Consider the following 27493-nt stretch of genomic DNA (forward strand, 5'->3'; position numbering starts at 1 on the left):
GAGAGGGGTGGCCAGAGAAGGTCACCATGAAACACACACCAAAGAAGGGGGTTGGATCAGGGGTGGGCACACAGGCAGCTTCTCTGGCAGCCTCCCAGCAGTAGCCCCAGCCTTCCCAAAGCAGCAGGCACCTCCAGGCTGGGGCCCCAACTAGAAGGCAGGGCTCAGTTTAACAGAACCGTAACTTTGACTTTTTCCCCAGTGGGGCTTATTCTGTAACATGACTTGCGAATATTTATATAAAAATGAGTGTTACAATGAGACACCCCCTACCCCTGGCTCCTCTTTCAGTCTGTGTGAGTTGTCTGGCGTGGGTTGGACTGGGTCCCAGAATGAGGACAATACTGGCCATGTCCCTCCTACCTGGGGAGCTCTGTCACTTCTGGATGGGTGAATTGGTTAATAATGGGTGTTGATGCGTTTTTCAAATACATTAGATTTAAATAATGCAGAAAGACAGTAAACCATCCCCAAGGGTAGCCACTATCGGTTATTTGGTGTGTTTCCTCTTTGTGTTTATCTGTGCATACATGTTAGAGAAGTTGCGTTATTTCACAGATACATCTGTTTTTCCAAAGCAACATTGTCACTACAAAACAAACACATGAACACAAAGTGCAGAGGAAAAGTGCCTCTTAATCCCAACTCAGAAAACCATTATTTGAAAAGCCAGATGTATGGTTGGGTTTGGTGGTGCATGCCTTTAATTCCAGTACTCAGGGTTAGGCAGAGGCAGGTGATCTCTTTTGAGTTGAGTCCAGCCTGGTTTCCAATGTGAACTCCAGGGCAGCTAGAGCTACAAATGTAAGACCCTATCTTAAAATAAAAATAAAAATAACCAGGTGTGTGGGACTTGAGAGACGGTTCACTTAAGAGCGCTTGGCTGCAGGACAGGGTGGTGATGTACGCCTTTAATCGGGCAAGCCTAGTCTACATAAATAATTTTGGGCCAGCCAGCACTACATAGTAAAACTCTCTGAAACCAACCAAACAAAATATTTGCTGCTTTTTTCAAGGGAACTGGATTCAGCCGCGAGCACCCACAATGTCTCACAACCATCCATAAATCTAGTTCCAGGGGATCCATTACCCACTTCTGGCCTCTGAGAGCTGTGTATGTGGTACAGACATCTCCATGCAAGCAAAACACTCATATACATAATCTTTTAAAATTAAATACTTAAACAAGGCCAGCCTGGTCTACAAAGTAAGTCCAGGACAGTCAGGGCTGTTACACAGAGAAACCCTGTCTTAAAAACAAAAAAACAAAACAAAAACTAAATAAATACTTAAACAAAATGCAGTAAAAATTTGGGCTGAGCCGGGCGTAGTGGCGCACGCCTTTAATCCCAGCACTCGGGAGGCAGAGGCAGGCGGATCGCTGTGAGTTCGAGGCCAGCCTGGTCTACAAAGTGAGTCCAGGATGGCCAAGGCTACACAGAGAGACCCTGTCTCGAAAAACAAAAAAAAAAAAAAAAAAAAAAAAAAAAAAAAAAAATTTGGGCTGAAGAGAGATGGCTCAGCAATGTCCTGCACTTCTAGTCCTGCAGCGGACTTGGGCTTGATTCCCAGCATCTACATGGGGGCTAGTAGCCACCTGTGACTTCAGTTCTAGAGGATGCCTTGCCCTCTTCTGATACATTTCAAGCACCAGGTATGTACATGGTATACACATCAATGCCTGCAGGTAAAACATTTGTATACATTAAAATCTTTTTTTTTTTTAATCTTTTTTTTTTCCTAGTGGATGTAGAATAAGCCAGGTGTGGCACACGCCTGTAACCCCAGCACTCTGAAAAGCAGAGGCAAATGGATCTCTTGAGTTAAAAGCCAGCCTGACCTATAAAGTGAGTCCAGGGCAGCCAAAGACTACACAGAGAAACCCTGTCTCAAAAGACAAAAATTTAGGCTGGGAAAATGGCTCAGCAGTAAAAGAGCACTGACTGCTCTTCCAGAGGTCCTGAGTTCAAGTCCCAGCAACCACATGGTGGCAAACACCATATATAAATGTGATCTGATGCCCTATTCTGACATACAGGTGTACACACAAATAGAGCACTCGTATATGAGAAAACTATATGAGTCCAGGGCAGTCAAGACTACCCAGAGAAAAAAAAAAAAAAAAAAAAAAAAAAAAAAAAAAAAAAAGACTACCCAGAGAAACACTGTCTCAAAAAAAACAAAACAAAAAGCAAATACATATGTAGAATTAACGTAGGGGCTTTTCTCTACCCATACTGGCTCCCCAAAAATGAGCTTTTACATTAATAAGCTTTAAGCACTATAGCTGGGTAGATAACTCATTTATTCTAACCGGACTATGCTGGCCTACTGTATTTCCCAGCCACGTCTCCAATAGTTCTACTTTAACTCTCCTGCTGCCTATAGGTTGTTCGGCTCTTTATTAACCAAAAGTGATGGAGAACAATTTTTACACAACATAGAGACAGAAGATGCTTCAATTATAATGACAATGCCCATATTTGGACTGCAACCGGAGCTTTGGGTAAAGAAATCAGCACTTGGGGCTGGAGAGATGGCTCAGAGGTTAAGGGCACTGGCTGCTCTTCCAGAGGTCCTGAGTTCAATTCCCAGAAACCACATGGTGGCTTATAACCATCTATACTGATATCTGGTGCCCTCTTCTGGCCTGCAGGCACACATGCAGGCAGAACACTGTATACATACATAATTAATAAATCTTTTTTTTAAAAAATCAGCACTTAAATACATAGTGCACAAAACCATTTCCCAACATCTTTTCGTCTAATAAAGGCTCTTTCTCTTATAAACTATATACAGTAAGAACAATTATGAAAACTATCAGTTAAAAATTACATTCATAATCTGGGTAGTGGTGGCACACGCCTTTAATCCCAGCACTTGGGAAACAGAGGCAGGAGGATCTCAGTGAATTCGAGGCCAGCCTGGTCTACAGAGAGAGTTCCAGGACAGCTAGAGCTGTTACACAGAGAAACCCTGTCTTGAAAAAAAAAATTACATTTATAATGTCCAATCCATTTGTATTTGGCAACCTTGGAGCAAGTATTCTGTCTATCCTATCTTGGTGAGTTCAGTTTTGTATTTCAAATATTTTCTATCTTGTATTTATCAACCTAAAAATATCTTAGACCTTAGAACATTTTCTTAAGTCCTAAACAGCTTAACTGTAACTGAGAGACTATAACTATCTAATCTTCAACCCCATTAAAGACTTGAGTAGAATAAATACTACCTATGTAAACAGGAAGTACAGAGCAAGCAGCTTCCAAAATGATAGAAATGAGAGAGAGCCTGCTACCTGGACAGTCACCAAGATACCAGTGAAACTTTGGGGCATCATTTTCCGCCTTCTGGCCCAGAACATGACAGACTTTTCTATAAAGCAGGAAATTATGAAGGACTTGCCTACCTTGTCCTTGTAAAGTTCAGCAGTCAACTTCTTTGGTGTTCTACTTGTCCACAGCTTGGACAGTGTGCTGTCTCAGTTATGACAAAAGTAGTTTCCCGCCCAGTAGCTAGCTTGCCACAATTGAAGCAAACTCCATATGGAGGTTCTGCAATGCCCATCTTTGAAGTAGAATTAGGGTGCTGCCAGGATCTGGCATGTCTCCCAGTTTATTTTTTTTTAAAGCCTTTTATTAATAAAACATTTTTAAATGCCATATTCTATAGATCTTTGATATTTTTTGTTTTTGCTTTTGGGGGGAGGTTCGAGACAGGGTTTCTCTGTGTAAATAGCCCTGGCTGTCCTGGAACTCTCTTAGTAGGCCAGGCTGGCTTTGAACTCACAGAGATCTGCCTGCCTCTGCCACCCTAGTGCTGGGGTTAAAGACGTGCGCCACCACACCTAGCTAGATCTCAGGTTTTTTTTAACATCATCTATCTATAGTATATCTGAATAAGCAAACATTGCTGGTTTCTAGCTATTTACTCTCTGATTAACTTTGAAAACATCTGCAGGAGGCTAAGTAAAGCTCATTTCTGTGATTAATCTAGTACCTAACATGACTGAACCCTTTTACCCTGTCATTCCTGTATCTCCCTCTTTCCATCGCTTCTCCCCCTCCCCCTCCCCTTAACATTAGATAGGTGAAAAAAAGAAGAGGGAAAAAACCTAAACCTTTAATTTGTTTTCTCCCTGACCAAGACCATTAACAACTTGCAACCAATGCTCTCTAAAAAAATAGCAAACATCCAGCACCCACCAAATGACCAAAAACCACCCCACCTTTTGTGAATGGAGCATCATTCTTTTACAGTTGTCTCCTGCTGTCTAGGGGCAACAGCATCTTTTGTGGGCCCTAAGAAATTTGGGATAATAGACAATTCCTAAGTGCTAGCTGATTTATTTGTTGTCCAGTCTCTTACTGAAAAGTACTGGCTGGAACAGTCTGATACTGGATGATTTAGCTAGCTGTATAGAAGTTTTTCTGGATGTAGATTTTTGAGGAAACAACCAGGCATCGTGGCACATGCTTTTAATCCCAACAGTTGGGAGGCAGAGGCAGGAGTTCTCTTGAGTTTAGTGAGACCTTGACTTAAAAAAAAAAAGATTTAGGCATGGTAATAATGCCTGTGATCCCAACACTTAATGAGACAAAGGCAAGAAGTACTGGCTCCTGGCTGCACAGTTACTTAGCAAGGCCATGGTTCAAGCAACACTGATACGGTGGGGCTGTAGCTCATTGGTAGAGTGCTTGCCCAGCATATGCAATGCCCTGGGTTAGAAGGATCCTCAGTACCTATGAAACAAGTTGGGGGAAGGTATACTGCAAAGGTAAAGAAAATTGGAAACCTAAGGACATATGGTAAAAGGGGAAAAATAAATAAAACTACCCACTGATAGAGAAAACTATTCTCAGACCTCCCCTACCCCGACCCCGCTAGCTATTCTTCTGACTGCTTAAAATATTTTGAAAAGCCAGGCTTTTAATCCCAGCACTTGGGAGGCAGAGGCAGGTGGATCTCTGTAAATTCCAGGCCAGCCTTGTCTACAAAGTGAGTCCAACACAGCCAAGGACACAAAGAAACCCTGTCTCAAAAACAAACAAACAAAGCAACAACAACAAAAACAAAAACCAAAAAAAAAAAAAAAAAATTTTTTTTTAAAAAATGGGATTGATCCTGTGGCTGGTTTTGAACCTCCAATTTACACTTAAATTGTTTTTCCATGTTTCAAGTATGGCCTCACTAAGTACCCCCACCCCAGGTTAGCCTTTGTCATCCTGCCTTCACCTTCCAAGTGCTGGAACACCAAGTGTTTTGGACACCATAGTTGGTTTAGTAAAGTACCTACCAGTGTATATCCAACCCAGCACGATATTTCAGTTTTTTAAAGAAACTAAAATTCCAGATTTTATGTTTCCCAAATGGGGGGTCCCTTCCAGTGTCTGCTTTCCACCTCCCCCTTTATTTCTACCTCTCACTAGCAGCCAACTCAGGGACCTGCCTTTTCCCCTCGCTGGATTTTGAGTATGAGCTGCCTTTTCTTTTTCTTTAAACCACTATTGACATCACCCATTGTGCTCGATTCTAAACTAGCAACAGGGGCCATGGGTGAGCAAATGCCAGCCTACCTGGCGCCTGACACTCCATTAATAAGAGTAACAAACAGACTGTGTGAAGAAAAAGCACTCTTTGTTGTGTGTGCCTCGTGCTCCAGGAGGCCAGAGGACGATGTTAGATTCTCCGAAACTGGAGTCAGGGCGGCTGTGAGTTACCATGTGGGTACTGAGAATGAAAAGAATTGAGGGGATGCTGCCTTTGTCTAGCCTCCTAGCCACCATCCATCCCCGCTGATTTCTCTTTGCAAGCTTTGGACCATGCTCAGGGCAACTCCAGAAAGAACTGCCAGCATTTAAGTATAACTAGGCCAAAGTTAGTTCCCATAGAGAGACTGCTGTTGGGAAGTGGACTTTCGGAATTTCTGTGAGTTCGAGGCCAGCCTGGTCTACAAAGCGAGTCAGAGAAACCCTATCTGGGAAGAAAACAAAAAAGAAATAATAAAGTAAAACAAAACAAACAAACAAACAAACAAAAAAACCGAGTGCCCTCATCAAATCCATTCAAAGGCTGTTGTTTTAAAGGCAGAATCACATATATAACCAAGGATGGCCTTGAACAACCTTTTTTCTGTCATGTGACAAGGTCTCCCACTATGTAGATAGCTCTTGCTGGCCTGGAACTCTCCATGTAGACCAGCTGGCCTTGAACCTGTAGCACCAATATGCCTACTTTTACAGGCCTATGGTATCGTACTCAGGGATTTGTGCTTTATAGACAGGTACTCTTGATAACTGAGCTAAACACGCTTTCCATGTTTGCTTTTAGAGGCTATGTCTATGTATAGCCCACGCTAATGCTAAACTCCAAATTCTCCTGCCTTACCCTTTAAGTGCTGGGATTAAAGACATGTACCACTCTATTTAGTTCATAATATATATACATGTAAAATATATATATTACAACTTGAAGGGACTAAGGAGATAGCTCAGGAAAGTGTTTATTGTGAAAGCTTGAGAACATGAGTCCAATTTCCAGAACCTATGTTAAAAACTATGTGAAACTAGTGGTGATGGCACACGCCTTTACTCCCAGAACTCGGGAGGCAGAGGCAGGGGATCTCTGAGTTCCAGGCCAGCCTGGTCTATAGAGTGAGTTCTAGGACAGTCAGAGCTACAGAAACCGTGTCTTGGGGAAAAAAAATGGATTAAGGTTACTTCAGAACTAGACATAAAACTGAAGCTCAACACAAACACAGATTGTTTTGACCTTGCTTGTAACTAAAAATGCAACCGTGTATGCCACAACAGGTGTTTTGGTACAGTCCTGGTACCAAGTGTTAAAATGATGGTCTATTAGAGCAAGCTGAAGAAGGGCACGTACTGCTCTCCCACAAAGTCCATTTGTTTGGGTTCCTAGCACTCGTGTCAGACAGCTTCCAACTACCTATCTCCAGGTCCTAGGGAGAGCAGATGCCTTTAGTCTCTGTAGGTATCTGAACTTACACAAAATAATTTTTGATGGCTAGAAACATATCGTAGTGGTTAAGAGTCCTTGATACCTTGAAAAGGACCCAAGTTCTATTCACAGCACTCACATAGAGGCTCACAACAGTCTTTATTCCAGTTTGAGGGAATCTGATGCCCTCTCTCCTAGCACCGGGCATGCACATGATAGACATAACATGCATGTAAGCAACACTCAGACACAAATACATGTTTTTCTAAATTTTACATTAAAACATATGTAATGATGAATACTTCTAACCCCAGCATGCAGGAGTGTCAAGAGTTCAGTGTCATCTTGAGCTACATAGTGAGTTCCAGGATAGCAAAAAATATGTGGAGGAGGGGCATTTTAAGGGGCTGGAGAGATGGCTCAGCAGTTAAGAGCCTTTGTTGTTCTTGCAAAGGACCCAGGTTCAGCTCCCAGCACTCACATGGTGGCTCATAACCATGTTCCATGGGATCCAGCACCTGTTTCTGACCTCTGCAGGCTCATACATGGATGTGGTGCACATGGATACACCCAAGAACACACCGATGGAAAATACAGTTTTAGCTGGGTGTGGTGGTACATGTTTTTTAAAAAGATGTATTTATTATGTATGCAGTGTTCTGCCTGCATATACACCTACAGGCCAGAAGAGGGCACCAGATCTCACTATAGATGGCTGTGAGCCACCATGTGGGTGCTGGGATTGAACTCAGGACCTCTGGAAGAGCAGTCAGTGCTCTTAACCTCTGAGCCACCTCTCCAGCCTGGTGGTATTTGTTTTTAATTTAAGTACTGAACAGGCAGGTAAGTTTAAGGCCAGCCTGGTCAACATAGCAAGTTGCAGGTCAGCTAAGACTACTTAGTGAAATCCAGTCTCCAAGTAACCTTTTGTTTGTTTGTTTGTTTGTTTGTTTGTTTGTTTAAAAATCAAATGACAACTTCAGATATAATTCTTACATAATCCATCTGGTCTTGTAAGTGGCTTCATTCACTGCCATTATCGTATCAAGACTCGCGCACATTGTACCTTCTTGTTATTACCAAATAGCGTTCCACTGTAATATGGCTGTATCACATGATTGTTCTTCAATGGATGGGCATTTGGATTGTTTCTGCCCTTTGACTTGTGAGTAACCAATGTTACTTCCTACGTTTTTTTGTTGTTGTTGTTGTTTTGTTTGTTTTTGTTTTTTCGAGACAGGGTTTCTCTGTGTAGCCTTGGCCATCCTGGACTCACTTTGTAGACCAGGCTGGCCTCGAACTCACAGCAATCCGCCTGCCTCTGCCTCCCAAGTGCTGGGATTAAAGGCGTGCACCACCACGCCCGGCTTGTATGTATTTTTTTATATGAAAGAATTTTCAATATTCCTGGGAATGTAGATCTGATACAGACAGTAGGAGTTGAACTGATTTCCAATGCAGCCACCACCACCATTTTCTCTTTCATCAGCAATGTATGAAGATTTGAGTTGTAATTATTTTTTCTTTTTAAATGTATACGGTGCTCTGCCTCCATGCACACCTGCAGGCCAGAAGAGGGCATCAGATCACATTATAGAAGGCTGTGAACCACCAGGTGTTGCTGGGAATTGAACTTGGGAGACAGAGGCAGGTGGATCTTTGTGAGTTCGAGGCTACACAGAGAAATCCTGTCTCAAAAAAACCAAAACAAACAAAAAAACAAAAAAATCGCCAAAACCCACCCACACATATTTAATCAGACTTCCTTAGGTTTTCTTTGTTGTTGTTGTTGTTTGTTTTTTTGAGACAGGGTCTCTCTGTGTTAGCCTTGGCTGACCTGGACTCGCTTTGTAGACCAGGCTGGCCTCAACTCATAGCAATCCACCTGCTTCTGCCTCCCGAGTGCTGGGATTAAAGGCGTGTGTCACCACGCCCGGCGCTTCCTTAGGTTTTCACAGTGTCCCTTCTTCCAGGATCCCACCTACAGTGAGGATCTCTTGTGTGTGTCAATGTGGAGGGTCAGTGTCAAGGTCAGGTGTCTTCTTTTATTGCCCTTTTGCTTTTTATTGGTTGACACAAGATGTCTTTATGTACCCTTGGCTGGACTGGGACTTCCTGAGTGCACCAGCATACCTGGCCCCAGCTCCTTTTTTGTTTTGTTTTTCTAAACAGGGTTTCTCTGTGTAACTGTCACTATCCTGGACTCACTTTGTAGACCAGGCTAACATTAAAATAATGGAGATCTTGCCTCTGCCTCCCTGCATGCTAAGATAACAGGCATATGCACCACACTAGGCTGCTTTAAAAAAAAAAAATCACATTTATTTATTTTATTCTGTAGAGGTTCAAGTGTGCCACAGTACCCAAGTGGAGGTCAGAGGAGAATTTTGGGGAGTCAGTTCTCTCCCTGCAGTATGTGGATTGACAGGAATAAACTGGAGTTATCAGGTTTTGGTGGCAAACACCTTTTACCCACTGACCACCTTGCTAGCCTGCTATTTTATGTGGGATCTGGGATTGAATTCAGGTCCTTGTGTTTCTTTTCCTTTTTTTTTTTTTTTTTTTTTTTTGTTGTTGTTGTTGTTGTTTTTGTTTTTTCAAGGCATTGTTTCTCTATGTAATAATAGCTCTGGCTGTCCTGGAACTCACTCACTCTCAGTCTCTCTCCCTCTCTTTTTCCAGACAGGGTTTCTCTGTGTAGCCTTGACTGTCCTGGACTAGACTGGCCTCGAACTCACAGAGATCCGCCTGCCTCTGCCTCCCGAGTGCCCCACCCACACCTGGCAGGACTTTGTGTTTCAAGGAAAGCATTTTACTAATTGACCGACCCAGTCCCAATCTACTTAAACTTTTTTTCTAAATGTGTTTGGGACACCAGAGGACAGCTTGCAGGAGGAGTCTGTTCTCTGCTGCTTCTTCTTCTTCTTCCTCCACCATTATGAGCCTAGAGATCAAACTTACGTCATTAGGCTTGGGGGCAAGTTCCTGTAATTGCTAAGCCATCTCACCAGCCCCCAATATACTTCTAGAAAGAAAACAGAGTGAGGGCTGGAAATATTGCTCAGCGGTTAAGAATGCTGGGTCCTCTTTTAGAGGACCTGAGTTCAGTTCCCAGCACTCACATGGCAGCTAACAACCATTTGAAACTCAAGTCCCAAAGAATCTAAATAACAATCTCTTCTGCCCTCTAAGAGTGCTGCACACAGGTTGTACACAGACATACATACAGGTAAAACATTTCCACATAAGCCGGGCGTGGTGGCGCACGCCTTTAATCCTAGCACTTGGGAGGCAGAGGCAGGTGGATCGCTGTGAGTTCGAGGCCAGTCTGCTCTACAGAGTGAGTCCAAAACAGCCAACGCTACATAGAGAGACCCTGTCTCAAAAAATCAACAGACATTTCCACATAAAAGAATTTTAAAAATTAAATTGAAAAAAAGAAAAATAGAGGCTGGAGAAATAGCTCAGTGATTAAAAGTATTTTCTGCCCTTCTATATGACCCAAGATTGGTTTCCAGCACCAATATCAGGTGGCTCAAAACTGTTAACTCAAGTCCTGGAGTCATGTGCACATAGTCACATGCGTGCGTGTGCGTGTGCGCACACACACACTTAATTAAAAATAATTTTAAAAATCTAAGCATGGTGGCACACACCTTTAATCTCAACACTCAGGAGGCAGAGGCAGGTAGATCTCTACGAGTTCAAAGCCAGCCTGGTCTACATAGTGAATTTCAGGACATCCAAGGACTACATAGTGAAACTATGTCTCAAAACATTATGATAATAAAAAGGAAATATATATACAAAATTTGTTTCTTAAGATAGTCTCACTAGATCAGGTTGGTTTGAATTCACAGAGCTCTGCCTGCCTCCTGAGTGTTGGGGTAAAAGTGTATGAGAACATGCCTGGCATAATGACATGTTTTTGAGCCAGGGTTTCATGTATTACAGGCTAACATTCTCACTATATGACTAAGGATTACAGGTGTGTGCACAACACCCAGTTTATGCAGTGTTGAGGAGTAAACCTCCAGCTTTGTGGATTTTAGGCAAGCACTCACTATACCAGCTGAGCAAAAGCCCTATTCCCACTAGTAACAACTTTTTTGTTGTTGTTGTTTTCTTTGGTTTGGTTTGGTTTTTTGAGACTGGTCTCTCTATGCAGCCTTGGCTGCCCAGGACTCTGTAGACCAGGCTGGCCTCAAAATCACAGCAATCCACTTGCCTCTGCCTCCGGAGTGCTGGGACTAAAGATTTGCGCCACCACGCCTGGCTGTAACAATGTTTTTTAACCTCCCTCAAAATACTCAGAAATAAGAATTGGGGGGAGGGGACAGAACTGGGAGTGGTGGCACACGCCTTTAATCCCAGCACTCTGGGAGGCAGAGGCAGGCGGATCGCTGTGAGTTCGAGGCCAGCCTGGTCTACAAATCAAGTCCAGGACAGTCAAAGCTACATAGAGATACCTTGTTTCAAAAAGAGGGCAGCAGGATGGATACTTCCCAAAGGGGTCTGTGGTAACAATGAGCTGGCTGAGCTTGATGGCTCCTCTAGGAGGCTATCCTGTCTGATGCGAGTAACGAGTCATTGCTGGCCATGGTGGCCAATCCACTGACCATTTCTGAAGATCTAGCAGTCATTAACTCCAGCACGGTGGACAGCGTGGAGCAGGATTGACAAATCCCTTCATCAAGCCTCCCACTGCTACCAGAATCAGCAGGCGTCTTCTTGCCTTTGCCCATCTACTTTCTTCAGGATGCTTCAAATTAATGGAAGTTGATGAACTCTGGGTTAAGTGGCTGAACAAATGACTTCCTATCTCTGAAAAAAAATGTTTGTTCCCACTGCAAAATGGGAATATTAAAAAAACCTACCTCAATGGAGTTATTATAAGAATTATTGCACTCAAGGAGGCAAAGGCAGGCTGACCTCTGGGAGTTTGAGGCCAGCCTCTTCTACAAAATGAGTCCAGGACAGCCAAGGCTACACAGAGAGAAACCTTGTCTTGAAAAATAAACAAATAAATAAACAAGAAAGAATTACTGATGTTCCATAAAGGGGAAGAATTCTTAATACTGTTAGCCTGTCTCTAGTACTAATTTTTTACACTATTTAAAAATACAGAGGGGTGCCAGGCACAGAGTGTGCACACCTGTAATCCCAGCACTCAGGGAGTCAGACGCAGGTGGATCTCTGTGAGTTCAAGGCCAGCCTGATCTACAAAGTAAGTTCCAGGACAGCCAGGGCTACACAGAAACCCTGTCTCAAAAAAACAGAACAAAAACAAACACAAGAGGATCTGCCTGGTGGCACTGGTGTACACTCTTAATCCCAGGACTTGGGAAGCAGAGGCAGACCTCTGAATTCGAGGCCAGCCTGGTCTACAGAGCAAGTTCCAGGACAGAGAGAAACCCCAACTTGACCCCCTCCAAAAAGAAAAGAAAAGAATACTTGCTCATGCAGAGGACCAGAATTCAGAATTCAGTTCCTGGCATTCATCTCTAGTGGCTCACAACCTCCTTATCTCCACCCCCAAAGGATCTGACACCCTCTCATGCAAACACGAGCACAGCCTGTTTTTAAATTTTATTATGATTATTATTTAGCAACATTTCATGTAGTCCAGACTGGTCTCAAGACTTGCTAGGTAACTGAAATTCGTCTGTTCCTGCCACCTCCTCCTGAGCGATGGTATATGCCGTATTACAGGTGTACATAGTCTTAAAATGAGTCTAAGGATTGAATGTAAGGCTTCCTACATGTTAGGCAAGCAATTTACCAACTGAAGTAGAGATCCTAACTCTCCTTCTACCTTGTGGGTTTCGGGTATCAAATTCAGGTTGTCAGCCTTGGTGGCAAATCTCTTTACCCACTGAGCCCATAATTAAAAATCTTTTATTTTCACAGTAATAGTAATGTTTTGCCTGCCTGTGTGTATGAATACCATGTGCATACCAGTGCCAAAGGAAGTCAGAAAAAGGCTTTGGATCCCCAAGAACTGGAATTATAAAAGGCGTCAGTCATCATGTGGGTGCTTGGAACCAAAACCAGGTCCTGAGCAATCTCTCCAGCCCCCTTCCCGCTTGAGGTTATTTATTGTGTTTGAAGGCACAGGTATGCATGCCAAGGTGCATGCATGAACTTTTGGAAGTTGGTTTCCCTTTGTACATGTACATGGTGTCCAGCTTCACTCAGCACCAGCCCGTTTTTTCCCCTCCCCCTTAGGACTGTGAATTCAAACTACACCCTCGCTGACCTTACCACTAGCCTTTAGGAAGGCTTGTTTGGGCTACAAAACAAGACCCAGAAAGGAATTTTTGTTGTTTTTGAACATAGGTCTCACTAAGTGGCTCTGGCTGACCTAGAATTCACTACTATACTATTATTTATTATTTATCACACTATTATTTATTTGAGACAAGGTCTGGCTGTGAAACCCAAGCCAGTCTGGTCTCTGTGTGTTAAGAAAGGGGCGGGGGGTGCATTTGCCTCATGGCACAAATGTGGAGGTCAGAGGACAATGTCTTGGGAGCTGGTTTTCTTTCAACATTATTTTGAGATGGGCTCATTGTTTGTTTGTTTTTCTGGGCGCCATGCTAGTTGGCCAGAGAGCAGTTTACCCAGATTGCTTGTAGGAATGCTGAGATGACAGATTTGTAACATTGCAAAGAGTTCGGAGCGAACTCAGGTGGCTATCATTTTACCCTCTAAACCATTCCCCAGGCTCACAGGGTGTTTTTTTTGTTTTGTTTCTCTTTATTTTTATTTTTAATTTTTGTGTGTGTTGTTTTTGTTTTTGCTTTTTTTTTTTCCCCCCTCACTAGATTCCTGAGTTCCAGGATTACAGACATATATAATGAGACTTTCTTTGGGGCGCCAGCTCCCGAATAATGACATGAGGCTTTTACTAATTAGCTTTAGCTGCAGCTTGCTCCCCAACTAGCTCTTAAATTATCCCGTTTATACTGATCTATGTTCTGCCACCTGACTGGTTATCTCTCCTCACTCTCTCAGTCCCAGCACCTGTTTCTTCCTCAGTATCTGGCTGACAAACCTCCAGCACCTCAAATTCTTTCCCAGAGTTCCAATCTGTTTGGAAGGCCCGCCTATCTTCTCCTGCCTAGCTATTGGTTGTTCAGCTTTTTATTAAGCCAATCAGAAGATACCTTAGGCAGGTGAGGAAGGACAGAGATACATCTTCACAGTGTACAGATTATCTCAAAAGGCATGCAGTACCACATTCAGATTTTAGCTATTCAAAAGTGAAAGAAAGCTTAGTATACATTTATTATTATTATTACTTGTCTTTTTTTAAAGACAGAACTATGTGGACCTTGATTCACAGATATCTCCCTGCTTCTGCCTTCTGAACTTTTGATTAAAGGTGTGTGGCACCACGCCCCCTCCTGAACTTTTGAAATTAAAGTTGTTCATCACCATACCAAGCACTAAAAAATTATTAAAATATTTTAAAACTATGCATGGGCATGTTTTTGCCTGTGTACATGTGTGCACAATGTGCAGTGGGACAGAGGCAGGAAGAAGCTAAAGATGTTTGTGAGCTGTCTTGGTCCTGGGAACTGAATTCAGGGCCTCGGTGTTAGCACTCTGCTTCAGGCTGCCTGCCTGCGATGTCACTGCCTACCTGCCACGGGGGCGTGGCTCTGCCCAAGATTGTAAAAGACCAAATCCTCCACATGGCTCTTCTCTCTCTTCCTCTCTCTGTCTCTGGGTTACCACTCCCCCCCTTCCTTCTCTCCCCATGCTCACACAATAAAACTTCTCCATCTAATGTCTGGTCCCTGGCATCTTATTATCTTATTTTTTTCATCATTAAATTGTTGCAGTGCCAGCCGGGCGTGGTGGCGCACGCCTTTAATCCCAGCACTTGGGAGGCAGAGGCAGGCGGATCGCTGTGAGTTCGAGGCCAGCCTGGTCTACAAAGTGAGTCCAGGATAGCCAAGGCTACACAGAGAGACCCTGTCTCGAAAAACCAAAAAAAAAAAAAAAAAAAAAATTGTTGCAGTGCCGGATGTGGTGGCTCTCACCTTTAATCCCAGCACTTGGGAAGCAGAGGCAGGAGGATCACTGTGAGTTCTAGGCCAGCCTTATCTATAAAAGTGAGTCCAGGACAGCCAAGGCTACACAGAGAAAACCGTCTCGAAAAACCAAAAATTTTACAAAAAATCGGTGCCAAAATCTAATGATTAAAAATAAGAGAGTAAGACACCAGGCAACAGATATATGAGGTTTATTAAGTGAGCATGAGGCTGAGAAGGAAAAGGGGAGGGGTACCCCAGAGAGAGAAAGAGGCAGAGACAGAGGAAGAGAGAATTAGGTAAGAGACATCACAGGTAGGCCGACTGAAGCAGAATCCTAGCACTTGGCCTGACCCGGTACTCTTAACCACTGAGCCATCTCCTTTCCACTACCTACAGTTATCCTTTTTTTCTTTAGGTGGAGAGGAGGGAGGGGTGGGGGTGGGGGACACAGGACACAACATCACATGGATGGACTGGGTCTCACTATGTAAACCAGCTGGCTTTGTGGTCACAGAAACTTGTCCTGATAATGCTTTCTTAATGCTAGAATAAAAGGTGAATGCCCATTAAAAGTCTTTATTAGCATCCTTCCTGATAGTATATGTATCTTAAGTCTGAGGAGGCAAAGTATCAAACAACATATAGTATGGTACCATTTAGATATAAGGAGCTCATTACTTCTAGACAGGGCACTGGGAACATGTAGGAAAGGTTTTTTTGCAGATAATCCTTTTGCTGGTTATTCATACTAGACTTTGTTGTTTTGTGTTTTGAGACAGGGTTTCTCTGTGCAGCCCTGGCTGTCCTGGGCTCACTTTGTAGACCAGGCTGGCCTGGAACTCACAGCAATCCACCTGCCTCTGCCTCCCAGAGTGCTGGAATTACAGGTGTGCGCCACCACGCCCGGCTCTTACTAGTCTCTACCTCTATCATTTTGACTATTTTCTTCTTTTATTTATTTATTTGAGACAGGGTTTTTCTGCTTGGCCTTGACTGTCCTGGACAACACAGGTGTATGCCATCAAACCCGGTTCATTTTGAGATTTTATTTTTATTTTATGAATGTTTGCCTGAATGTATATCTGTGTACCAGAAAAGGGTGTGAGATCCATTAAGACTAAAGTTAGAAACTGTTAAGAGCTTCCATGTGGGTGCTGGGAAACAAACCCTGGGTTCTCTGGAAGAAAAGGCAAACCCTCTCTCCAGCCCTGCCTCTGTAATTATTTGAACACACGGACACCTTTTTTTAATGTCCTAAAATGAAAAACAAAAGAACCCCAAAAACATACAGTCAACGCTATGTGCATGTCTTTTTGTTGTTATTTTTTAGACAGGATAATCTTTTTTTTTTTCTTGGTTTTTCGAGACAGGGTTTCTCTGTGTAGCCTTGGCCATCCTGGACTCACTTTGTAGACCAGGCTGGCCTCGAACTCACAGCGATCCGCCTGCCTCTGCCTCCCGAGTGCTGGAATTAAAGGCATGCGCCACCACGCCCGGCTCAAGACAGGATAATCTTGAACTTTAGAATATTAACTAGTGGTGTGTGTGTGTTTGTGTACTGAGTATGCAATGGCCTAGGCTGGCCTCTACCATAAGTGCTGGGATTACAGGTATATGCCACCATGCGTGCCGGGATTACAGGTATATGCCACCACGAGTGCTGGGATTACAGGTATATGCCACCATGCGTGCCGGGATTACAGGTATATGCCACCACGAGTGCCGGGATTACAGGTATATGCCACCATGAGTGCCGGGATTACAGGTATATGCCACCACGAGTGCCGGGATTACAGGTATATGCCACCATGAGTGCCGGGATTACAGGTATATGCCACCACGAGTGCCGGGATTACAGGTATATGCCACCACGAGTGCCGGGATTACAGGTATATGCCACCATGAGTGCCGGGATTACAGGTATATGCCACCATGAGTGCCGGGATTACAGGTATATGCCACCATGAGTGCCGGGATTACAGGTATATGCCACCATGAGTGCCGGGATTACAGGTATATGCCACCCTGAGTGCTGGGATTACAGGTATATGCCACCATGAGTGCAGGGATTACAGGTATATGCCACCATGAGTGCCGGGATTACAGGTATATGCCACCATGAGTGCAGGGATTACAGGTATATGCCACCATGAGTGCAGGGATTACAGGTATATGCCACCATGAGTGCAGGGATTATACGTATATGCCACCATAAGCAGCTGTGAAGAATGTTTCTTCCAGACTCTATCCAACCGCCATTCCCCCACAACAGCTCCTATGCTCCCCCGCTTTCTTGATTATTAGTTATATTCTGTGGCAGGAACTTGGTATATAACCAAGGTTCAAGATCTTCCTTAGAACTGCTGCAGATCTGTCACTTATTTATTGGGGGGGGTATAAAGACAGAGTTTCTCTGTGTAGTCATTACTGCATTGGAACTTGCTCTGAAAACCATGTTGGCATTGAACTTACAGAAATGCATCTGCTTCTGCCTTCGGAGTGCTGGGATTAATATGAGTGCTTTACCTGTCTGCCAGATGAGGGCATCAGATCACATTATAGACGGTTGTGAGCCACAATGTGGTTGCTGGGACTTGAACTCAGGGCCTCTGGAAGAGCAGGCTGAACTCTTAACTGCTGAGCCATCTCTCCAGCCCCAAGATAAATGTGTCCTTAAAATGGGGACAGAGTATCAGATTCTCGAAGGGATATTTTTTTAGGGAGAGGGATTCAAGACAAAGCTTCTCTCTGTAACACTGGCTGTCTTGGAACTAGTTCTATAAATCAGGATGGTCTTGAATTTAGAGATCTGCCTATCTCTGCCTCTGTTGGGATTAAAGGTGTGTGCCACCACTGCCTGTTTTTTTTTTTTTTTTTTTTTAAGGATTTTTATTTGATGTGTATGGGTGTTTTTTTTTTTTTTTTTTGGTTTTTTGAGACAGGGTTTCTCTGTGTAGCCTTGGCCATCCTGGACTCACTTTGTAGACCAGGCTGGCCTCGAACTCACAGCGATCCACCTGCCTCTGCCTCCCGAGTGCTGGGATTAAAGGTGTGCACCACCACACCCGGCTATGGGTGTTTTACCTGCATGTATGTCTGAGCACCATGTTTGTACATTGCTCTTTGAGGCCAGAAGAGGGTGTCAGATTCCCTGGAACTGGAGTTACAGATGGTTAAGAACTTTTAGTCTGGACATGGAACCTGGGTCCTCAGAAAGCAGAAGCAGCCAATATTCTTCGTCACTGTGCTATGTTCCCAGCCTCTCAAAAGGGTTCTTAATGTAAAGACTGCAAACCAATGGTCCAGATGTTTAGGAGCTCCTGGGAAACCAGTGGTACAAAGTCGACTGCAGTTGGTTGTGGTGGCACACACCATTAATCCCAGGCAGAGGCAGGAGCATCTTTGTGAGGTTCAGGTTAGCTGGATCTACATACTGAGTTCATGTCAGCCACAGCTATGTTGTGAGACCTTGCCTTAAAGACAGACAAACAAACAAAATACCTGCTATGGGAATCAGGAGGCCCAGGCTCCACTACTAGTTTGTTTCATTTCACTGGGTGATTTGCAAAAATAAAGACTCCCAAATTCAAAGGGTGGTCTCAGTGGCCAGTGGCAATGCAGAACGAGTTTCAGTGGCTTCAGACCCATGGCAGCCAGAATGGAGCATCGGAACGGACTACAACACCCACCGTGCTTTGCGTTCCAGAGTCCTACGCTAGCACGCGAGCCTACCCGCCCCTCCAGCCTCCAGTTACTGTGTATCGCGAGAAGACGGGCCGCTTCGGCGGTAGAGATAACGAGCCTTGGTGGTGGTGTGGTGGTGGTGGTAGTGTTGGTGGTAGTGGCGGTGGCGGCCGAGACGGCGGCGGCCATTTTGGTGAGGCCTCGGGAGCAGCGGCGGCGGCGGCGAGGTCGCTGGGAGTAGCGTCTTCTTTTCCTTCAACTCACTGATCACACCTCCGTGGCGTGACTAGAGGCGCTGGGAGCACAGGGGTGGCTCTAGCTGCGGCCCTTAGGGGAATTGAAGGCGGTGAAGGCGGCGACCAAGAGGGGGCCCTCCCCCCTCCTCGGTGGGAGGGGGGTGGTGAGCACGCCCCCGAGGACGCAGGTAAGGAGAGGGAGACAAGATGGCGGAGGCTCCATAGTTCCCCCTCCCCTCGCTGGTGACTGCGCGCGCATCTACTAGCGCCTCTTTTCCCACCTTCCTGGGGTGCTGCGCGCGCACCTCCAGTCGGGGCCCTGGGGCTGGTGAGCGAGGCTGCCTGCGCGCGCCCATAGAGACCGAGGGTGGGGGGGGGGTTGTCAGGCCGGGTGACAACCTGGTCTCGGAGCGTCGCCTTGCCCTCCTGCCCTTCTGCGCACGCGTGCGTGAGCGAGCAAACCCCAAGAGGACGGACCCAGGTGCGCTTCTGCCCGCCCACCAACCTGCCTCCCTCCCTCTTCCCCCCCCCCGGGGGGGGGGAGAGGAAGAGGAAAGGGTGCATGAATAGTCAGGGCGCGTGCCCACCGTAGTCCTTTTAGGGGGCCAAGGCTTTGCGCACGAACCCTTCCTTCCTCAGCCTTTTGCGGTCTGTTGATGTGGGGGCCCTGACGGGCGCGGGCGCGGACTTCTGAGCCCTGTGACCCAGCCTATGCGTTTCGGTTCTGGCGGGAATCCCCCCCCCCTCCCCCAGGCCGTGCGCGCTGCCGGCTCACTCCGCCTCCAGCCGCGCACGCGCGGGCCCCTCCCCCAGGCCGTCGCGCACGTTGGGTGGGGTGGGCGACCCGGAGGAGGCGGTGCTACGGTCTAGGTGGTGAAAACTTGGCAGGGGTCAGGGGTCATGCTGGGTCAGTCTGCTTACTGAGTGCCCCAGTGAAGGCTGGGGTCAATAGTTCAAGCCTCTTGGATTTGGATTTCCTCTGGTCTTTGAAGAGTTGTGGATGGTGAATTAGGGCAGCACCGCACCTAGAGTAGGAGTTAACCCTGCATATTTCCGGAGCGTGGGTCTTATTGGAGCCTTTTCTGACTTTTGTTGTTGTTTTTCGAGACGGTTTCTCTGGCTAGTGTTGGCTGTTTGGATTCGCTTTGTAGACCAGGCTGACCTCGAACCCACAGAGATCCACCTGTCTTGCCTTCCTGGCTTATACCTACTTGAAAAGCTCTTTCTATATAAAGTTCTTTGAGTGTTTCCTCTTTCCTATACAGGATTTAAAGAGTCCTTATGACCAACTATTTGCTCTTTTGAGGGGGAGCTTCACCTTCATTCCTGTTACATTCTCACTGAAAAGGCAGCCAGGCTGTGAGGCATCCTGCAGGCTTTGTGAACTTCTGGATGTCATGTTTCTGTCCTTCATTTGGTGGTTGGAGGTTAAAGTACTTTAGCTTTTAAAACTTTTTGTTCTTATTTCTCCTCTGTTCTGATCGCACCAGAATGTACAACTCTGAAGTTCTCTTTACAAAACAAAATCTGCTTTTGTTGCCACTACTTTTAAAAAAATATATTTATGGGCTGGAGAGATGGCTCAGAGGTTAAGAGCACTGTCTGCTCTTCCAAAGGTCCTGAATTCAATTCCCAGCAACCACATGGTGGCTCACAACCATCTATAATGTGATCTGATGTCCTCTTCTGGCCTGCAGGTGTACATGCAGACAGAGCACTGCATACATAATAAATAAATCTTAAATTATATATATATATTTATTTTACTTTTGAATATATGTGTGAATTCCTGCATACATATGAATACACCACATGCATGCTTTCTGTCCAGAGAGCCCAGAAGAGGGGGTTCATCCTGCTGGAACTGGAGTTATAGCTGTTGTGAGCTGCCACGTAGGTGCTCGGAACCAAACCCAGAGCCTCGGCAAGAGCAATAAACACGTTCTTTTTTTTTTTCTTTTCAAGATTTATTTATTATTCTGTTTTCATTTTTTGTTTGTTCAAGACAGGGTTTCTCTGTGTAGCCTTGGCTGTCCTGGACTCTGTAGACAGGCTGGCCCTGAACTCACATCGATCCGCCTCCCTGTGCTGGGATTAAAAGTGTGCACAATAAATACTCTAATCCCTGCAGCATTTCTTCACTGAGCCACACCCTTGCCCAATTTATTGTCTTTTATTTTTCTGAAGCATAAGCTTTTCCTGCTACTATTATGTGAAATGACTTTGGGTGTATTTTAACATCTCTGAGAGCTGGTGTAAGTAACTTTAGATGAGTTGACAAATGTGGATTGGTTCCTTACTGGTGCTTTCCTCTCCTGTTCCAGGTGTGACTCCCTTCATTACAGCACGGCACCGTGGAAGTACAGACTCTCACAGGGGGTGTGGTCTCTGCTCACACAGGTGAGTTCACTTTCAGATACAATTTTGTGTGCCGATGTTAACAGGAGAAACAGTATGAACTAGTTAATTGTGGGTGGGGTTTTGCCCTGAAAAACTTCAACTATTTACGGTTGTTTTTTGTAGAGGGTTTGGTGATAGTGGTACAACAATGGAACCTGGGCTGGATAAGGGAAGATGTTACCATGGCACTCTGTATTTTTCAGTCTTTTGCATTTTTTTCTTTTCTTTCTTTCCTTCCTTCCTTCTGTGTCCGTGTTTTGTTGATTTGCTATTGTTTCCTGAGGCAGGGTTTTTCTGTGTGACCCTGGGTGATCTCTTTAGAGCAGGCTGACCTTGAACTCACAGATACTTTCCTGCCCATGCCTGGAGTACTGGGATTAAAGGCATGAGCCTCCTCAGCCTGGCTGTTTTTTCTTTTTTTGTGACATGTCTCTCTACAGAGCCCTGGCTGTTCTGGAACTCAGTATGGAGACAAGGCTGTCTCACAGCAATCCACCTGCCTCTGCCTCCGGAGTGCTGGGATTAATGGCATGCGCCACTACACCCGGCTGTTGTTTTTAGCTGAGAATAACCTTAAGTAGTTCTAACCCTCTTGCCTCAATGTGTACCACCATGACATTCAACTTTATGTGGTTCTGGGCATCAAATCTTGGACTCTGTGGGTACTAGTCAAGTATTCTACTGAGTAAGTTATGTCCAGCTCTGTGTTTCTCCTTACTCCCTCTGTAAGTTTGTTTTCCTTTTTAGGGGAAGCGGTCTCAGTCTGTAGCCCAAGCTGACTTTGAATTCATAGCAGTCCTTTTGCCCTAGCCCTGAGTGCTGGGATTAAAGGTGTGTGCCACCACCACCCCTGACATATTTCTTTTGAAATGAGATCTCGTCATGTGGTTGAGGGTGGTCTTAAATGCCTACATTCAAGTGATCCTCCCCCAGTGTCTCAAATAGCTATGAGTACAGGCATATGTTCTACCTCTTCTGGCCAAGGAAGTACTTCCAAGTATTTGACACATAGTAAATGCTCAAGAAACATAGGGATAAGTAGCATGCTGAGATGGGGTCTTATACTCACTGCGTAGCCAAGGATGATTTTGAATTTCTGATCTTTCTGCCTTTACCTTGAAATTGAAGGTGTGTGCCACCCTGCTGGTTTTATGCACTGTTGGAGATTGAGTCCATGTTTCATGGCTGCTAGGCAAGCACTCAACCAGCAGAGCTAACTTCCTATCTCTAAAATAGTTCTTAGCCCCTTGGAAGCTGACGCAGGAGGATAGTAAGTCCTAGGCCAACCTGGCTGGTGTAATAAGACAATATCTATCTAAATAAAACCCAAACAACTCTTTTTAATAGACTTTAATTTTATTTTTACTTTTTTTTTTTTTTTTTTTATTCCCACTGTAGGTACTCCAGAGGCTGGTGGACCTGAGCGGAGGCTGGGCCGCCCTGGTGGGCCCCGGGCCCTGGAAGGCAGGTCCCGGTGGCTAGTGGCCCAGAATGAGGCCAGCTCCCAGCATGCCCTGCAGCCGGACACCAGCCCCTCGGCCTGCAGCAACAGTGATAATAGCCCAGTCATTCTTCAGGCATCCAGCAAGGAGCCTGGGAGTGGGACCATGCAGAGCAGCCCCTCCCCTGCTCATCCTCGTCTCCCAGTCCTGCAGACACAGGTTTGAAAGTGGGGAAGGTTCCTTTGCTTATTCTCTGTGGGCTAATGGCTTTGAGACAGAAGTGGTATTGCAGATGCTATTACCCACCTAAGTAGCTGAGTTTGAACTCTATTTAGTTTTCATATAGAAAACAAACTGTAACATGTCAAACGTATTAGATACTTTTCTTCTTCAATTTGTTTTTGTTTGGCTGTTTTTTCATTTTTGTTTGTTTGGTTGTTTTGAGACAGTTTCTCTATGTAATAGCCCTAGCTGTGCTGGACTGTCTTTGTAGACCAGGCTGCCTTGGAACTCAGATCCACTTGCCTCTGCCTCCCTGAGAGCTGTGATTGCAGGTGTGTGCCACACACCCAGCATCAATTTGGCTTTTTAAGACAGAGTTTCTCTGCTTACTGTCCTGGAACTTGCTCTGTAGATCAAGCTTGCCTTGAACTCCAATCCATTTGTCTCTCTGACGTCCAAGTTCTATGATTAAAGGCATATGCAATCATGCCTGGCTTCATATACATACTTTCTACTTCACATAATAATAACATCAATTTCTCAGAGTCGTGTGGTAGTACACGCCTTTAGTTACAGCACTCAGTCAGATGGACCGATCTCTATGAGAACAAGGCCAGTCTGGTCTCCATAGCAAGTGCTAGACCAGTAAACACTGCATAGTGAGCCCTTGTCTTTTTTTATTTTATTTATTTAGTTTTAAAGATTTACTTATTTATATATACAGTGTTGTTCCTACATGAATCTCTGCAGGCCAGAAGAGGGCACCAGGTCTCATTACAGATGGTTGTGAGCCACCATGTGGTTGCTGGGAATTGAACTCAGGACCTTTGGAAGAGCAGACAGTGCTCTTAACCTCTGAGCCATCTCTCCAGCCCTGACACCCTATTTTAAAACAAACAAACAAAAACAAGCAGGGTGAGGTGGCACACCTGTAATTCTAACAGTTGAGGAGGTGGTAGCAGGCAGATCGCTGTGAGTTTAAGGCTAGCCTGATCTACAAAGTAAGTCTAGGCCAGTCAGCGGAGGCTACACAGAGAAACTCTGACTGGGGTTGGGGAGGAGAGGGAAGGACAGGGGATGGGACAAGGGACAAGACCATCCACCCCCGCACCGCCCCGAGACTGCATATTTCTGTGGTATAAGGAAAGAAAATTCCTCAGTTAAGGTTTACTCTGTTCCAGTTTCAAATGAAGTTAACTCTTCTCAAAGCCTGCATATAGTCTTAGAAAGATTTTGCCAATCTCCATTTCCAGCCTAGCGTAGACCTCTTTTTTTTTTTTTTTTTTTTAATTTATTTTTATGTACATGTGGTGTTTGGCCTACATGTATGTCCAAGTCCATTGGAATTTGAGTTATAGACAGTTGAGAGCTGCCATATTGTACTGAATTTCATGAGTTAGTTCATTCACCATATTTCAGTAAGACTTTTTTTTTTTTTTTTTTTTTGGTTGTTCAAGACAGGGTTTCACTGTTTAGCCTTGGCTGTCCTGGACTCACTTTGTATAGACCTGGCTAGCCTTGAACTCACAACGATCCACTTGCCTCTGCTTCCCAAGTTGCTGGGATTAAAGGCATGCGCCACCATGCTCGGTTCCATTATTGCTTTTATAGTTAATACTTTGTAAACTAAGGTGTGGGTATTTGAGAACAGTGTTTAGTTCCACCAGTTGTTTTCCCTGCCCCAGGGTCTTTAACAATAACTAAAATTCATTGCATAGGTGAGTTTGCCATATTTATTCCTTAGTTTATATAAGTAAAATCAAGGTCCTAAAAGGACTTTTTGTTTGTTTGTTGTTTGTTTTTTTGTTTTGTTTTGTTTTTTGTTTTTTGTTTTTTTTTGTCTTTCGAGACATGCTTTCTCTGTGTAGCCTTGGCTGTCCCTAGGCTCACTTTGTAGACAAGGCTGGCCTCAAACTCACAGAGATCCGCCTGCCTCTGCCTCCCAAGTGCTGGGATTAAAGGCGTGCACCACTACAGCCCGGTTCCTAAAAGCACTTTTAAATTTGAAATCACAAGTCGATTTTTTAAAAATTCAGGGAGGGCTAGAGAGATGGCTCAGAGGTTAAGAGCACTGGCTGTTCTTCCAAAAGTCCCGAGTTCAATTCCCAGCAACCACGTGGTGGCTCACAACCATCTATAATAAGATCTGGTGCCCGCAGGTGTACATGCAGGCAAGGTAGTGTATAAATAATAAATAAATAAATCTTTTAATAATATGCTTTTGATCTAGCACGCATGATGCAGAGATAGGCACATCTCTGTGAGTCTAGATAGTGAGACTGTCAAGGACTAAAAACAAAAGAAATCATGCATTGTAGTCATCTAATAAGTAAGTTTTGTTTTTGAGAGCTATACTTCTAACTCTGTAGTAGAAGCCTTGAATTTAGTAGTTGTGTGTATCAGCATGTTATAGTCTTGCATGTCAAAAATCTATCAGATATTTGACTCTTACCATTTTAACCACTTTGTTAAGACACTTCATTTCCAAACCTAGTCTGATAGCTCTAGCCTATTCATCTAGCACTTGGAAAATGGATTGCAAATCCCAGGTGATATTGGCCCAAATAGTGAGACCTTGTCTTCAACTGTAGCAGACCTGCCCTCCCCATACCAAAAAACCAAACAAACCAAAAAAAGTGTTTCTGTTGATAAAAATGAGAGTGATACCTTACTCTGAAGATTTGTTGTTGTAAAATAGAATAGAAAAATGTACTTAAAACATTTAGTGCAAGCCGGGCATGGTAGTGCATGCCTTTAATCCCAGCACTCAGGAGGCAGAGACAGGTGCATCTCTTTGAGTTTAAGGCCAGTCTAGTATACAGAGTGAGACCAGGACAGTCAGAGCTGTTACACAGAGAAAACCTGTCTTGAAAAAGCAAAAAAAGTTTTAGCTGTGTGCAGTGGTGCACACCTGTCATCCCAGCACTCAGGGAGGCAGGGGCAAGTGGCTGTCTTGAGTTCAAGGCCAGCCTGGTCTACAAAGTGAGTCGAGGACAGCTAAGACTACACAGAGAAACCCTGTCTCAGGAAGAAAAAAAAAACAAGCCAAACAAAACAGTAGTGCAATGCTTAGCATCCTTTTTCTCCATTTTCCCCTTTTCAGATGGTGTCGGACGGCATGACAGGCAGCAATCCTGTGTCCCCTGCTTCATCTAGTTCTCCAGCTTCTAGTGGGGCGGGCGGCATCTCCCCGCAACATATAGCTCAAGACTCCTCTCTGGATGGCCCTCCAGGCCCACCAGATGGTACCACAATTCCACTGGAGGGTTTCAGCTTATCCCAGACTGCTGACCTGCTCAACAGGGGCCCAAAGTGGGAAAAGAGCCATGCAGAAATTGCAGAGCAAGCCAAACATGTATGTATTGGGAAGGCCCATGAAAATTCGTGGGAGTTGACTGTCTTTAACTATCTTGTCTCATGGGTATTTTATGTGTCTTTGTTTTTTGCATTGGTTTAGGGTGTAGGTTTCTTTTTGCCTTGTGCATATTTCCTAAATAAACTAACACCTCTCTTCCATCTTCCCTTTCTTTGAGGGCTAGAGAGATGGTTCTGCAGTTAAGAGTCCTGGGTGCTCTTCTAGAGCGCCTTGATCCATTCCCAGTACCCACAGGGTGGCTTATCACTGTGACTCCAGTTCCAGGGGATCCAGCTCCCTCTTCTGGTTTCCATGCGCACCAGGCATTCAAATAGTGTGCAAACACACACACAGGCACCCACACACAAAACAAAAGAAAGGAAGAAAGCGGCCAACCTTCCCTTGGCCTAAACTGAGGTTTCATATGTCCTAGGCAAGTGTTCCCCTTTTTGGGGGTGGTTTTTAGTTTCTTTGTTTGTTTTTTGAGACAGGGTTTCTCTGTATAGCCTTGGACTTGATTTATAGACCAGGCTGGCCTCAAGCTCATAGAGATCCGCCTCCTCTGCCTCCATTAGTGCTGGGGTTAAAGGCGTGTGCCACCTCATCAGGCTCTGTTATCAGATTTAAATTAAAGGAAGAACTAGGCCCCTAACTATATGAAATGGCCAGTGTCTTTATTTATTTATTTTTTTGAAGGATTTATTTATTTGTTATGTATACAATGTTGTGCCTTCATGTGTGCCTGCACACCAGAAGAGAGCACCAGATCTCATTATAGATGGTTGTAAGCCACCATATGGTTACTGGGAATTAAACTCAGGACCTTTGAGAGAGCAGCCAGTGCTCTTAACCTCTGAGCCGTCTCTGCAGCCTGGCCAGTGTCTTTTAAAAAAATAAAATAACTAATAATAATAATTGAAAAAATTAGGCTCAGTGATGATAAACACTTTGAATCACAGCGCTCAGGAGGCAGAGGGAGGTAGATTTCTGAGCACAGCCAGGGCTACACAGAGAAAACCTATCTCAGAGCAGAACATTTTTAAAAAAGAGGTAAGGTACCTTTCACTTTTATTTCCCACACTCTGGGGTGGTGATGTAGGATTGGAGAGTTTGAGTCAGCTTTAGCTACAGAATGAGATAGACAAA

General features: G+C 44.6%; 1 protein-coding gene across 1 annotated transcript in view; it reads left to right on the top strand.

The window, feature by feature from the left end:
• Positions 1-18740: 18740 nt before the first annotated feature.
• The window catches only part of Srcap (Snf2 related CREBBP activator protein), a 56039-nt gene continuing 47286 nt past the window's right edge, over positions 18741-27493 (top strand). The window contains exons 1-4 of the mRNA XM_051145342.1: positions 18741-19116; positions 21253-21328; positions 22727-22989; positions 26096-26347. Coding sequence (XP_051001299.1) covers positions 22936-22989; positions 26096-26347 — 306 coding nt within the window. The 5' untranslated portion in view covers positions 18741-19116; positions 21253-21328; positions 22727-22935. The remainder of the gene's footprint in view (positions 19117-21252; positions 21329-22726; positions 22990-26095; positions 26348-27493) is intronic.

Source organism: Acomys russatus, chromosome 5 (assembly GCF_903995435.1).
Source record: "Acomys russatus chromosome 5, mAcoRus1.1, whole genome shotgun sequence".
Classification (NCBI taxonomy): Eukaryota; Metazoa; Chordata; class Mammalia; order Rodentia; family Muridae; genus Acomys; species Acomys russatus.